At 50.0% G+C, this 13524-nt stretch overlaps 1 protein-coding gene across 1 annotated transcript; it reads right to left on the bottom strand.

The window, feature by feature from the left end:
- Nucleotides 1–4579: 4579 nt before the first annotated feature.
- KLF4 (KLF transcription factor 4) lies at nucleotides 4580–9150 on the bottom strand. Its single transcript, XM_071581144.1, has 5 exons — nucleotides 8706–9150; nucleotides 8482–8599; nucleotides 7448–8354; nucleotides 7198–7362; nucleotides 4580–5703 (listed from the first exon to the last, which is right to left on the bottom strand). Exons 1-5 carry the CDS (start codon nucleotides 8708–8710, stop codon nucleotides 5528–5530), a joined length of 1371 nt encoding a protein of 456 aa, XP_071437245.1. The 5' UTR covers nucleotides 8711–9150; the 3' UTR covers nucleotides 4580–5527.
- Between the last annotated feature and the right edge of the window lie 4374 nt (nucleotides 9151–13524).

Genomic DNA, 13524 nt, shown 5'->3' with positions numbered 1-13524 from the left:
CTCTCCACAGTATTTCTACATGGTAGGAAGTGCACAGTGGACTCAGTGGCGAAAGCCTGAGTAGTCAGGTTTTTCCACATGGCAACTGCCAGCCTGCTTCCTCTGGCCAGCAAAATCAGATAGCCTTTCCACGTCTTTCCAGTGGTGGGAGGACAAAGTACACCCAACACTCCACTGCTGTCATCCATGAAGGAATCGACACTGGGACAGGCACAGACACTGAGTATCATGGAGGAGGCTCCCAGTAAATGAACCCCCATGTCCTGGTGGTGGCCTGTCAGGTCATTCCTAACTGGTGTGGCAATGGAGTAAATCCTTCTGGATACCTGCAGGTTATCTGTTTTGTTTTTGTTTCTTTTTTGTTTTTTTTTTTTTGAATTAAGGGCTCTCAATCAACTGATACAGGTAAGCTGGATTATTTTGTTGAATAAAGCCTGAAAGTTTAACAGTGGAGAACTTGAATGGCAAGATTTAAGCAAGCCTTAGCTTGTGCTTGATAAACAAGCACGCCGTACCCAAAGCAAAACCATGCAAAACTTTTCAGAGTTGCAGCAAGATGGCTGAGGAGATAGCAGCACATGATTACCCTTCTGCTCACCTAGGCTTCATAGTGAAAGCAGTTTGGCGTGTTCCCTAAGACTTCTTCTTAATTAGCGTATCATGAGGTTGACCCCAAGGTAACCAGGTCCATGTGAAAATCACCATCTCAGTTACACAAGGAGTCACAACTCCAAGAGCACAAAAAACATTACTGAAGAGAGAAGGTGCAGCTGCCTGTTACCTCCTCTGAGTAGCTACTAAGGCCACTCGTCTCCTATAAAGCTCAGGGAACACATGCTATAAATATAGAATAAACATTAATAAAGCCACTCTTTCTCCTCCCATCATTCACACCATTAAGGTTCCAGCCTTGAGGGCTCACAGGTATGCATCCAAAGGTGAAAAAGAGACTAACAGATACCTAGATGCATCCAGGGTGGAGAACAAGGCTGCAGGAACACCAACACCGCCCACTTCCACGCCACAGAGAAAACCTCTGCCCTTGGTGGCAATGTCCTCAGCAGTATGAAAATATTCCCTGGTAAGTCACAGCGAGAGTGGAGGGCAGACAAAACGTGAGTCATCCAGGTGCACGGCAGACAGGGGAATGTGGGTGTGTTACCCTGTGGCTCCAAGCCAATGTGACCTCAATTAAATTTCGGTGAATGATGGGCCTTCTGCTGTTTTAAGTACATACTCATCTCCTTGGTCTCCGGAGATACATCCACTGAGACTACACACAGAGATTCAGTATGAGGAGCTCTCGTGGGAAGAGTGAGTCAACCTGTGATGGCAGCAGCAGTGGTGGTGGTGTTCCTCTTCCTCTCCTCATAAGTTTTGCTCACCGTACCTTGGGTTTACTTCCTTCAGTTGGCACTTCCATCACATTCAGATCCTTCCCAGAGTCCTCTGGTGTAACTACTGGTCTGCCCATCCACATTTGCAACCCATTCTTACTTTCCTGCTGCCTTAGAGAAAACAAGCTAATTGCAGTCAGGGAAGAAAAGCCCAGGGACAAACAGCTTGCAGCTGGGGTTAATTCAGAAATTCTTGCACTCAAATGCTGCTGAGTGTTTGCCAGGTACTTCAGTGCAAGCAGGCTAGCTCCAGCATCCAGCACACTCCCATAGGAAACCTGTGTAAACTAATTCAGTTTGAACCGTTAGCACTTGGGGTGATTAACCGCAGGAGTCTCTGATCTCCCCTTATTAAAGAGAAGGAGAATGAAATTCACTGATTCATATCAGCTTAATATAAATCCCTGTGAGACTCACAGTTGAGTTCAGCCGTGGCAGGACCTGCTAACCACCGTGAGGGGGAAGAGAACTGTCTTCCAAGTACCCCACTGTGTGACAGGACAGCGGAAGACGTTTGTGCTGGGTCACAGTCACACCAAGTCTGACTCCTGCAGACGCCCAGGGCCGTGGTGTGCAGCTGACAAGTGCACAGAAGCGCTGCAGCTCTGAGATTTTTATTCTGATGCCACTTTTGAAAATTTGGCTCTGGGTAGGCAGACATGTGCCATCTTGTTTTGAACAGCTCCATCTACACATGCTGTGTGTGCTCCAGAGAGATTTGGGCTAGGGGTGAGCAGCATTAAGGGCAGCTGCAGTTTAACTGCAGAGATCACTCTCTCTGCAAGAGCTCTTCCCTTTAGTAGCTAAAATAGCACTCTGGGGCAGCTCTGGAGGTGCTCACCTCGTGCCAGAGAGGCCAACCCTAATAACCTCAAACCCTAATTTTAGATGACCCAGCCTGAGTAAAGTGGCACACGAATACACATTTAGTAACACTAAATAAATCTTGTTTTTCAAGACATACTTACAAGATTGCTTGGTGTTTTACATATGTTTTATGAGATATGTTTTTTGATATTGTGTTGTTCCACTGCATCCATGTACAATCTTGCACCCAAGTGCAACTCCAGGACGTTAGACACAATGAAGCAGGTGGCAAACACCATGTGCTGTTTCTAGCTCTACTTATCAGAGCACAACTGGTGCAACTGCTCATTTCAGTGTTTTCCCCAGAGACCTCCTTAAGAATAAGGACTGCCTCTCATGGGTTGCAGGCTGTATGGCAGAAATTGAGCTGTTGGCTCCTGTCCCAAAAAGCACAGGAGTAGCATTTTAGAAATGGTTAAAGGAACAGCAGCATTCCCTTCTAAATGCAAAACTACAATCATGTCTGTGTCAGTCTGGAAAGTCACAGTGAGGACATCTTGGTTAGTATCAGGACAAAAAAAAAGGGAATTAAAAAATCTAGTAGGAGAAGAGAACAATGGCCTGTCTCAAGAATGCCATTGTTCATGCAACTACAAACCTAGGGTCCAAAAAAACATCAAGCAGAAACTGAAGTTGGCTGAGGCAGATAATGTAATACTAAATGTTAGAGCGTCTTACAAAATTCTTCAGGGTGCATAATGACAGAACACTTGAAAAGCAAAAGAAACCAGTTTCTCAGATGAAATCTTCAGATTTTAGTACTTACAGATGTGTTAGGACATAGACCTTGCACAGATGTAAGAGGTTCTGAACAGCAGCTGTACAGAGGTGAACCTGCAGAGCTACCAAGCTATTGAGATGGGACAGCACAATTCAGGCCCTCAGCACACACAGTTTCAACCCTGACCTTGGATCTCTCATCTACAATTCACAGGCAAAGCAACAGAGGAGGTAAAAAAATGACTGGTTTAATTGTAGAGAGTTTTCACATGGAAAAAGCTTCAGATAAAGGATGACTCATAACTTTAATTTAGCTTTAAATACTTGCTATTTGCAAACCAAACGACATTCCCTACTCCCCATGTTACCTATAAACCAAACTAACAAAGATAGCTTTCAGTGGGACAAAGCATGCCTTGGTGATAAGGGGTGAGAAATACTTTCTGAACCATTATATTACTTATACAGACTTAGAAAGAAATGGCACCAACCACTACATGAACAAGACAGAAAAATTTGAACTTTAATAGCATTCCAAAGGCACATTTGGAAACAAAAATTTGATATTGCCACGTTTGTTTTAACCACTACAAAAATGCCTCTTCCCTGCAATTTTTTTCCATGCTCAGCTTTATTGGACACTACACACATCCAAATTCCTATCTGACTGGCATTTTTGAACTAGTCAAGGAGGAACCATTTCTTCTCTTTACAAAGAGCAGTGAGAAAAACAGGTCCTGTTTTTCCAGCATTAATGTTGTAATCATCTCGTTATTATGGACTTGTGAAGCAGCTAGAACAATGATGTCCCCAAGGGCAAGGACCACAGGGCTGGTGAGGAGCTGGGGCATGCAGCAGGCTCACCACGTCGGGCTGTGGTGGGGCATGTGCGGCTGGAAGTGCTCCCAAGACCTCGCAACAGCATGTCCTCAATGCACAGCTCCAGCAGGCAGCCTCAGCCTTTCCCAGATCTGTGTGGATTCCTACAGGAATTTTGGCTCTTCTCACACTGTCGAATTACTGAATTCCCAGGACGGAGCAGGTTACACAAGGAACTCCCCATGTAGGTTATTGCTAAATGGTGTTTCATACGCACGCTCTTTATTCTTCGAGCCAAGTTTATGCTTTGCGACATTTGATTTTCCTTCACTCACACTAAAGTGGTTACACCAGCTTACCCAAGGAACCCAAGAAAAAGCAGCTATACATTTTTCATGCTGAAAAGATAGCTACAAAAAAAATATTTTCTAGAATTTGTTATCTTTTGAATGCACAAAGTCTCCACATCCTCAACAAAATCATTTCCTCTAACAAGGAATTCAAACTGAGTTACTTTAAAAACAGTAAACTACACTTTCATCATGTAGTTAAGTAGCAATTTGATACTCAGAGCAAGAATCTTCCATACACCTTTTTCCCTAAAAAGACATGTTACCATCAGCACTGCACTTACACAATCCTGTCTTTCAGAGTCTCAAGACTACAAGGCTTTGCCTCCACCCCCCCTTCCTTGCCTTGGTAAAGTCAACCACTAACAAATACTTAATAAACTTTCTTTGGCCTTGTCCATGCACAGCAAAAAGCTAGAGCAACCATTCAGATAAAATACTATAGGTTTATTTAAAACTTATTTTCACCTTGAATATGCAAAATACAAATTCCAACAAAATTTTATTATTACTTTGTAGTTTACAAATATACAAAATAGAAGTTTGCTTAAATTTATATTACATATTTATTACGTAAAGAACTATATAGAAAACATTTGTTCTGCTTAAGGCATATTTGGGAATAAACCATTGTACAAACTATTGCACATCGAAACCACAGTGCATTACAGACTGTCTGCATAAAGTTTATTTTCTTAATAAAAAAGATAAACCAGGTTTATTCACCTGATTTAGGTCATAATTGGCAATCGGAAGACAAAAAATATTTCCTTGTCAGATATGCAGCAGTTTGAGAACTTTGGCTTCCTGGTTTTGGTACCTCTAGAACCAACAGTCACTAAGCACCATGAAATAGGCTTTTAAAATATAATTCTGTACCTGAACTTTTTCCTCCTCTGTTAACATTGTAATTGCTTTTAGAAGGAAAAAAAAAAGAAAGTACAAGATGACATTTACATCTAATATTGCATTGAAAGACAATTAAGGGAATGCCATTTCCCTGTGTAATATCCCCACCCTCCGAACTACACACAGTCTGTTTAACCCTGATATCCGTGACTTCCAGTCACTCCTTGGCATTTTGTAGTCCGGAAATAATTCAAGTTGGATTTACAAATGGAATGATAGAAGATCCAGTCATTGACCCCAACATGTTTTTTTTGGTTCTCTTAACTTTTAAGTGTATAACTATAAAAAAAATAAGTTGTGATGTCCGTATGCGGTTATCCCTCTTTTCCACTCTTTGGAAGACTTCACCTCGATTTATCTGTAGTGCTTAAACTGTGTTCTCCCAGTCTTGCGGAAGACAGTTCTTGTGCTGTAAATACTGAATCTCTGCGGCAGCTGGGGGAAAGGTCCACGTGGTGCTTCCAACTAGAAGTGCCTCTTCATGTGTAAGGCAAGGTGGTCCGACCTGGAAAATGCTCTGTCACAGCGCTGGCACTGGAAAGGGCGGTGTCCTGTGTGTTTTCTGTAGTGACGAGTAAGTTCATCCGATCGGGCAAACTTCCATCCACAGCCTTCCCAGTCACAGTGATAAGGCTTCTCACCTTTTAAAAAAACCAGACAATAAAACACATCAGTTGGGATGTGCTTTTTTTTTTTGTGGCTACCACTTCCAGCACCTTTCTTTTAAACAACATCAGCATATTGTCCCGCTTAAAGAAAAGGACAGTCAAATACAATGAGCTTCTCAAGCAGTTGCAAACAAACTACAGAAGACCAGTAGAGCAAGACTGTCTTTTCACCATGTACAGGTACTATAAAAAAATGTTGGTGTCACTTAAACCTTCACTAAAATGTTCATTTCCACTGTCCTGCACACAAGGCTTCAGAGCACACAAGTGTGTATTTTTGCTGGCAACGTTACACAACCAAACAGCAACCAGAAATAGCTCAGCAGACAACGTGTTTAGGTAATTGTAGGTCTCCAGAATGAAAAAACAGCCGGAAACTGTTTTCATTAGCTCAGCCTGATTAAGGACTCAATCTTACTAGTGTCTACACTGCAACAAAACCACTGTTGACGGCAAGATGAGCTTCCCTGACAATTACAAACTCCCTGTCCTACGCATACTGGAGACAGTGCTGACTGGCTTGGGAAAGCTGTCCACTGTTCACTTGACTGATTTTTTTTCCTCTCCCACTGCCATCAGCTGAAGATGTAGCATAACTAGCACATCACCTGTTCTTTTTCTTCCCTTTCCTGTCTCCCCTTCAAGAGAAAGTTTTGAATTGAGTTCACAATCCAGGGATTTAAAGTATGCAAATTACCAGGTTATTTAATCACGGTTACGGAATGCCCATGCTGGCGAAACCCGCGTGCCGTACCTTCTTTCACAAGCTCAGTTACTGCAACACCACGCGCTCAGTTGCAAGGTTAGTTTGAACTCTTCAGATACACACTATGGCAGATTTTATCCCAATTCTGGAAGCTGCCAATCCAGTTAAACTCTGTACCCTTTGGTGATGGTGCAGGAAAAGGTGCCCTGCCACAGGTAGGCGAGGCACCCTATCCATCCTGCCAGCTCAGCTGAAAGCCCCACCCTCACCGTTTCCCCCAAAAGGCAGCAGCAGAGGTGCACAATCTCTTGCACTACAGCCAACCAAGAGGGGTGCGCTCTGAAGCACTTAAACCACACGCAAGACCATTGAGGTCGGTCTGCTCCCTTCTCAGAAATGGGCCAACATCATCTAGAGCAACAAATCCCAGCTGACTTCCAACTACCTGCTAATTAGCTCGCCGCATAGCAAGAGAGGAGTAACAAACTGTGCCTTGGCAAGAAACCCACCCGCTCCCACATCTGAGTCACTCTGAGCCATTAAGCAAAATGTCAAGCCAATAAGCAAAGACTCCACAGGACTTCACGTAGCCAAGGGGGAGGGGGAAGAAAAAACCAAAAAAGGTCCGGAAACCCAGCAGAGAAAGGTGGTATCTTGCTGCTTTTAGCCCTTCTCCCCGTGCTCACACGTTTTACTGTCCAAGGGACTCGCCCCATGCCCCTCAGGCCAGGACATCCCACTGAGCCCGCAGTGGGACTCACCTGTGTGTGTTCTCAGATGCGCCTTGAGATGAGAGCTCTTGGTGTAGGTTTTGCCGCAGCCCGCATAGTCACAGGTGTGTGTGGCCGTCCTTTTCCTAGGCCACGACCGGCGACCCCTCTTGGGCTTGGTCTCCTCGGGCAGGCAGCTCCCCGGTGGCATCAGCTCTAGGGGCGGACAGGGAGGAGTGAGCACCGCCGTGAGCAGCACCAAAGCAGCCACAGCCGCTGCCCCAGCACCACGGAGACTCACCTTGGTACTGGAGCGTGCTGGGCGGAAGCTGCTCGGGCAGGAAGGTGGGGTAGCCGGGGGCCGGGGGGTACCCCGGGGGCAGCGGCAGCGGTGGGTGGCTCAGCCCCGGGGCGGCGGGGAGACAGTCTCTGCCGCTCAGCATCTCCTCGGGCCCTAGTGAAGGCGTACTCCGGGCCGGCAGCTGACGGCTGCCCAGGGCGAAGTCGTGCTGGGGGGCTCCTCGGGGGCTGCTCCCGTGCGGCGGCGGGGCTAGGGTGCACGGCGGGGCGGCCTCTTGCTTGATTTTGGGGCACATCCGCGGCAGGGGGGTGTAGGGAGCCCCGGGGCCGTCGGCGCCGGGAGGCGGAGCGGCGGGACCGCTCTTGGGGCTCAGCCCTGGGTGGCTGTATTCGCCCACCGCCTTCACCACGAACTTGCCCTGCAGGCTGCCCAGGGGTGGGAGCGCCGCCGGCGCAGGCAGGTACACCGCGTCCAGGTCTGGCCGCATGAGTTCGGCCACGAAGCCTCCCGAGGGAGACACGTCGGTGATGTCAGCCAGGTTGAAGGGTGCGGCGGACCCGGTGGCGGGCGCTCCGTCGCAACTGCCGCCGCCGCCACCACCGTAGAGGAGACCGGCCGGCTCCGGCCGGGGCAACGGGTAGGCGAAGGGCCCAGGCGGGCAGGGGCTGGCGGTGGGGGCCGGCGTGGCGGCGGGGGCCACCACCACGGCGGCGGCGGCGGGCTCCTGGTGCATGAGGGAGTTGGAGAGGATGAAGTCGAAGTCCAGCAGCTCGTTAAACTCCTCGGCGTCGCGGCGGGGCCCCAGAGAGGCGGCGGCGGCTTCCAGCTCCGACGGCGGCGTCTCCACCGGCCGCGCCGCCAGCGCCGGCGGCGGCCGCTTCAGCTGCGACAGCTCCTCCCGCCAGCGCTGCGGGGACATTTGCACGGCTCAGCCCCGGCCGCGCCCGCCCGGCCCGACGGCCCCCGCCCCGCCCGACCCCGCTCCCGTCCCGTCCACCCCGTCCGGGTCGCGCCGCCGTGGCGCCGATACTCACGTTGCCGGGGCCCGCGGGCCGCGCCGCTTTCTCGCGGCCCGCGGCGCCCGCCGCGAAGGTGGCGATGGAAGGGAGGAGTGTGCCGCTGAGCGCCATCTCGCACTCGCCGGGGGGCTGCCTGCGGTGGGGGAAGACACAGCGGGGTGAGCCGGGCGACGCGAGCAGAGATGGAGGGAATGATGGAGGGACGGAGGGAGGCAGCGAGCCGTGCTCGGAGCACCCACCGCATCCGCGCCGGGGCGTCCCGCCGAGCCGCCGCCGCCGCCGTCGTCCCAAGCGCCGCCGCGGAGCCGAGGGAGGGAGGGCGGCTTGGACGCGCCGTCCAGCCGCGCGGAGCCGGCGCAGCGCCGCCGCCGGGGCGGTGCCGCGGAAGCGCCCTTCTCCTTCTCCTTGCGGCTCGGCGCTGCGGGGAGCGGGATGCGGGGCGCTAGCGGCGCCGCGGGGAACGGGGCGAGGAAGAGGAGGAGGCGGCGGCTGCCGCCCGGCAACGCGGCTCCTGCACCGGCAGCGCGGCGGCGCGAGGCGCTTCCCGAGGAACCGCGGCCATGTGGGGAGCCGGGCAGGACGGACGGGCGCGCGGTGATGCCAGTGGGGATGAGGGAAGGAGGGATGCGCCTTGCGCGCTCCGTCGCCGCCGCGCCCCGCTCGGCACTACGCGATGCTCCCGCCGCCGCCCCCTCTTATCACCTCACCTCACGGGCGCACCGCCCCCGCCGCCATGGAGACGGCGACAACAAACGGAAATGTGGGGAAAGGAGGGGGGGACGGAGGGGCGGGACGGACTCGGGTGGGGCGTGCAGAAGGAGTGAGGGCTCCGCCCCGAGGGCCCCGTGACGCGAGCCGTGACGGCGGAGAGGGGGGGGCGGGACGCGAGAACACACAGGCCGGGGATACTCGCGTCCGGTGGGGTCTCCCGCACCTGCGGCGGGGTGGGAACTTCCACCGGGAATCGGCGGTCCGGCGTGGAAAGGGAAGGAGGTGGAATGAAGCATCCCGAGCGCCCGGCCGTGCCTCGCCGTCCTTCCCCTTAACCTTTCATGTTCCTTTTTACTTTTTCTTGCTTTATGTTTGTCACTAATCCACCCCCCCCCCCCCCCCCCCCTTTTTTTTAGTCATCCCTTTTTGTTAATTTCCCGAAACGCTCCGACGGCGCGGCCCTTCAAGCTCCTTGGCCCGTGCCATTCCTGGGCTACTTTTCTCTCCTGCGTCGCAGGGAACCCCCGGTTCGGGGAGCTGCGGCCATGCAGCCCCGATCGCAGAAGTACCAGAGTCACGGATGGGGCGGGAGGCTTTTGCAGCGCAGCGGGTGCGAGGCTGAAAATAGTCCTTAAAAAAAAAAAGAGAGAAATTAAAGTTACAAAACAGTCCTAAAAACAGAGCGCAACCCCACGGGAAACCGCAGCGAACGGACCGGGCTGGACGGCGGGAGGGCGTGCCGGCTCCTCCAGAGGGCAATGGCGAGCCGGCGCCGCGCCCCGGCGGCTGGGAACCCCTGCGGGCTCTGTCCCGATCCCCTCGATGGGCTCTGTCCCTGTCCCCTCGATGGGTTCTTGTGCTGATCCCCACGGTGGACTCTGTCCCGGTCCCCGAGATGGGCTCTCTCCCGGTACTCCCAGTGTGCTCTATCCCGGTGCCCACGGTGGCCTCTATTCCTGTCCCCTTCGTGGGCTCTCTCCCAGTGTCCCCAGTGGGGTCAGTCCCTGTCCCTTCGGGGGACTCTGTCTCCGACCCCCCCGATGGGCTCTGTCCCTGTCCCCTCGGGGGGCTCTGCCCCGATCCCCCTGCGGCAGCCGCCCCCCTGCCCCCGGCGCTGCCGGCCGCTCACCAGAACTGGTCGGGCCGGAGGATGAAGTCCCAGCCCTGCGTGATTTGCAAACGTGAGCCTGAGTAACTTACGATGACTAAATTAAACCCTAAAATAATAAAATGCCTGGCTTTATTTTAGCGGACTGGTTTTACCGGTTTTGTGTTACGAATGTTAATTATTAATAACTTCAGCACTAAAATACAGAGCGGGTTTTTTTCTCTGCACAAAGTCCATGTCTTAGCAGAGGATGTGCCAGGAACCACCAGTACAGAAAGGATTACTGTGAAAAGATGAAGGCTGGTGAACTACTAGCAGGATGCCTAGAGAGGGAAGGGAGGCACCTTGCCCCCTCAGAGGTGCAGGGCTGGTGGTCTGCACAGCCCCCTCATTCATCTGTGCTCCCAGAATGCTGCCAGGTCCCGGCTGTGACTTGCATCCAAGGCTTGTGCTCTTAAGTCTCTCTGACAATCACTTGAGGAATGAGCATCCAAAACATATGCCAACAGTTTTAGGTCTAAACCTCCTTTCTAGCATAGTCTCAGGAGAAAGGGCCTGATGTGGAAACTTGCTGTTCTCTGGATATCTTTTCCCCATCAGTTGTTTTTCGTTTGTTTCCTCTTCCTGTAAATGTTAATTTACAGATCTCCTAAGCCATGTGGTGTTTTCCATGTCCAAATTTCAGGCTCAGGAGTTCTCGAAGCCAACATTAAAATTAAAATCACTTCCCTTATTAGAAATAGGAGAACAAGAATGCTTCAAAAGCAGATAAGCGATCTGATATCTTTGAAATAAATGCCAGAACTTCACCAGTTCCAGGAAGAGAAGGCTTGAATATTGCAGGCTGAAATGATACAGGTTGCTTTCACAATCTTTCATTAAAATAGACTCGATCACAATGTTTCTGGGTAATTCAGGCAGACACGTGTGAAGTATGTGTAAGTTCATGTTAAAAAGATGTGGCCCACTTTCATCTGAGTCTTGATTTTGAATTGTGTAAGTGTTGGCAGGGTGCTTAAAAATGTGTGTTTGCAGGCATTGGTAGCTCAATGACACCTGGATTTGAACATCCCACATAAAGATCAACACATTCTTGTTTTTTCACTAATGAAGCACAAGGCAAAAGGTTTTCTTTTCCTCCCTTAAACGACAAGGGACTGTAACTTAATGGTCCTGAGTGTGGAAATTAAATGTATTAAATTTGCAACTGCTCTCAGCTAATGCTTTCCCAGCCTACATAACAACCTAAATGATGTTTTCTTTGTTGCCAGCAGACCATTTCTCCAAGTCTCGGTTTGCTCCAAATTTCCCAATTTTGTCTAAAACTTTCCTTCCACTAACTTAGAACACAGCATGTTTCTGTGCTGTTCAAAGCTGGCTTTAGAGATTGCCTAATTCAGATAGAGAATTTCACAGAATTTGTGTCCCTCTTGCCTTGGGATGTGCAATGACATTTTTCAAGATGATGCTGTGCTGGGACAGAAAGAAGACTGCTGTAGCACTTGCCATGCCAGTCTGCTATGGTCTCTGTGTGCTGCTCTCCATCCCTAGGCAGAAGGAGGACGTTTCTTCCACAACTATCACATCTTACTGTGGAAGTGGTGTTGCCATAGACTTGCCACTGGTGCTGCTCACTCATTACAGGAAAAGGTTTATTACCCAATGCAGACAACTCATCTTGAGTGGCCAGTCCAAGCATTAATTCACTGCAAGTGCAGGGCAGAGTAAAAATGTCTGAGTGAAAGGCTTTAGTGTCTAGTCTGAGTCAGCACTAAACTGATCATCTGTGCGTAAAAACCCCAAAAGACAGAAAGAGGCCAAGGTGATGGAAGAGCACAGGTTTCTGGAGCAGAGACAGTAATCAGGAAATGGCATCGCACATTAAAAACATTAAGAACATCAACAACAAGAGAAAACAGTCAAGGCAATTGTGCCTGAAACAAAGACCAACCTGTTTATCTTGATATGTTTATTTTAAAGCTTAGGTTTGAAACTCGATTTTCAACAAACTCCCTCTCAGGAGCCACAATGTGCAGCTTATCCCCTTTGATTTGGTTGTCTGTGAGAGCAGCTGATGGAATCAGGCACTGCAGACTTTGAGAAAGATTGTGTCACGGTGTCCCAACAGGGCCAGACAACGAGATGCTTTCCTGGCATCCTTGCGATTGCAGTTTGTTATCTCTGCAGCGTGCTGCAGCAGATAGCCTACAGGGCCAGGAGCTGCCAGGGCCCTGCTCCAGTCCTGGCATAACATAAAAGGAGGACTAGGAAGAAACGCGTGATGCTTGGTTATATCTAATACTATCCCTTCATCAAAAGCAGCCATTCCATAATCCTTGGTGCTGTGCTGAATTTCACCCTAAAAAGGTTGCAGGTGAAATGAGGTACATTCTTTAAGGGAGTCTTAGTACCTGGAAGGTTTCTTATGTTCCATGCCACCCAGATTATCTGACCTGAGCTGAGAGAAGAGGTAAGTGTGGCAGGTTCCACATACACCTGCTATGCAAGGCACACTCTGGAGAGTGCAGTGCTGAGGATTCACCATCCTTCCACAGGCTCTCTGCTCGCTGAGGAGAATGACGGTCCAGAGCTGTGGCCACCAAATTTCCTTCCTGTGTTCTGCTCAAGGGGACTTGTCTTTTGGGGATCTGGGGTTTTTTTGCCATGTATGGTATACTCTTCATAAAGTGCAACTGAGCTCAAGTTTTATTTATCTGTTCTTGCATGGGATGTTTTGTTTTTTGTTAAACAGAAATAAACCCCTGCTCAGCTGTCAGTTATGGACTGTAAGTGCAGAGTAAAGGGCACATCTCTGAACACTGAGCAATTCCAGACAGGTTTCAAGCAGTAGCAAGTGCATACATACAGAGATGGCATATGCAGACTTAGAATCGTAAATGTTCATGCTGAGAATGTCAGCAATGCCTGTGGTCAGATCTGTTCTTACCTGCTTTTTTGGAAGCCTGACTGTATCTTGTAGTTAGTTATTTTAATTTTCCAGAAGGTATTTAACGGACATGTAGGTGTGGGACATGGTTTAGTGGTGGATTTGGCAGTGCTGGATCAGTGGTTGGACTCAATGATCTTAGAGGGCTTTTCCAGCCTAAGTGATTCTGTGATTCTCTGAGCGAGGTCAGCAATATATACTGTCACCATTCAAGAGCATTATCTAGTTTAGGTCAAACACCCTGCAGTGAGGTGATGTCAATTTGTGCTGTTGGTCTTTTAGTGCCTTGTAA

The sequence above is a fragment of the Pithys albifrons genome, chromosome Z (assembly GCF_047495875.1).
Source record: "Pithys albifrons albifrons isolate INPA30051 chromosome Z, PitAlb_v1, whole genome shotgun sequence".
Lineage (NCBI taxonomy): Eukaryota > Metazoa > Chordata > Aves > Passeriformes > Thamnophilidae > Pithys > Pithys albifrons.
Note: the sequence above shows the minus strand (reverse complement) of the source record. Positions and strands in the feature narration are given on the sequence as shown.

Bases quoted from the DNA above. Each gene is read 5' to 3' on its own strand.
- KLF4 (XM_071581144.1), bottom strand. The intron at 8,355-8,481 runs GTGAGTATCGGC...ATGTCCCCGCAG, and splicing joins GGCCCGCGGGCCCCGGCAAC to CGCTGGCGGGAGGAGCTGTC. The intron at 5,704-7,197 runs GTGAGTCCCACT...TTTTTTTAAAAG, and splicing joins GCATCTGAGAACACACACAG to GTGAGAAGCCTTATCACTGT.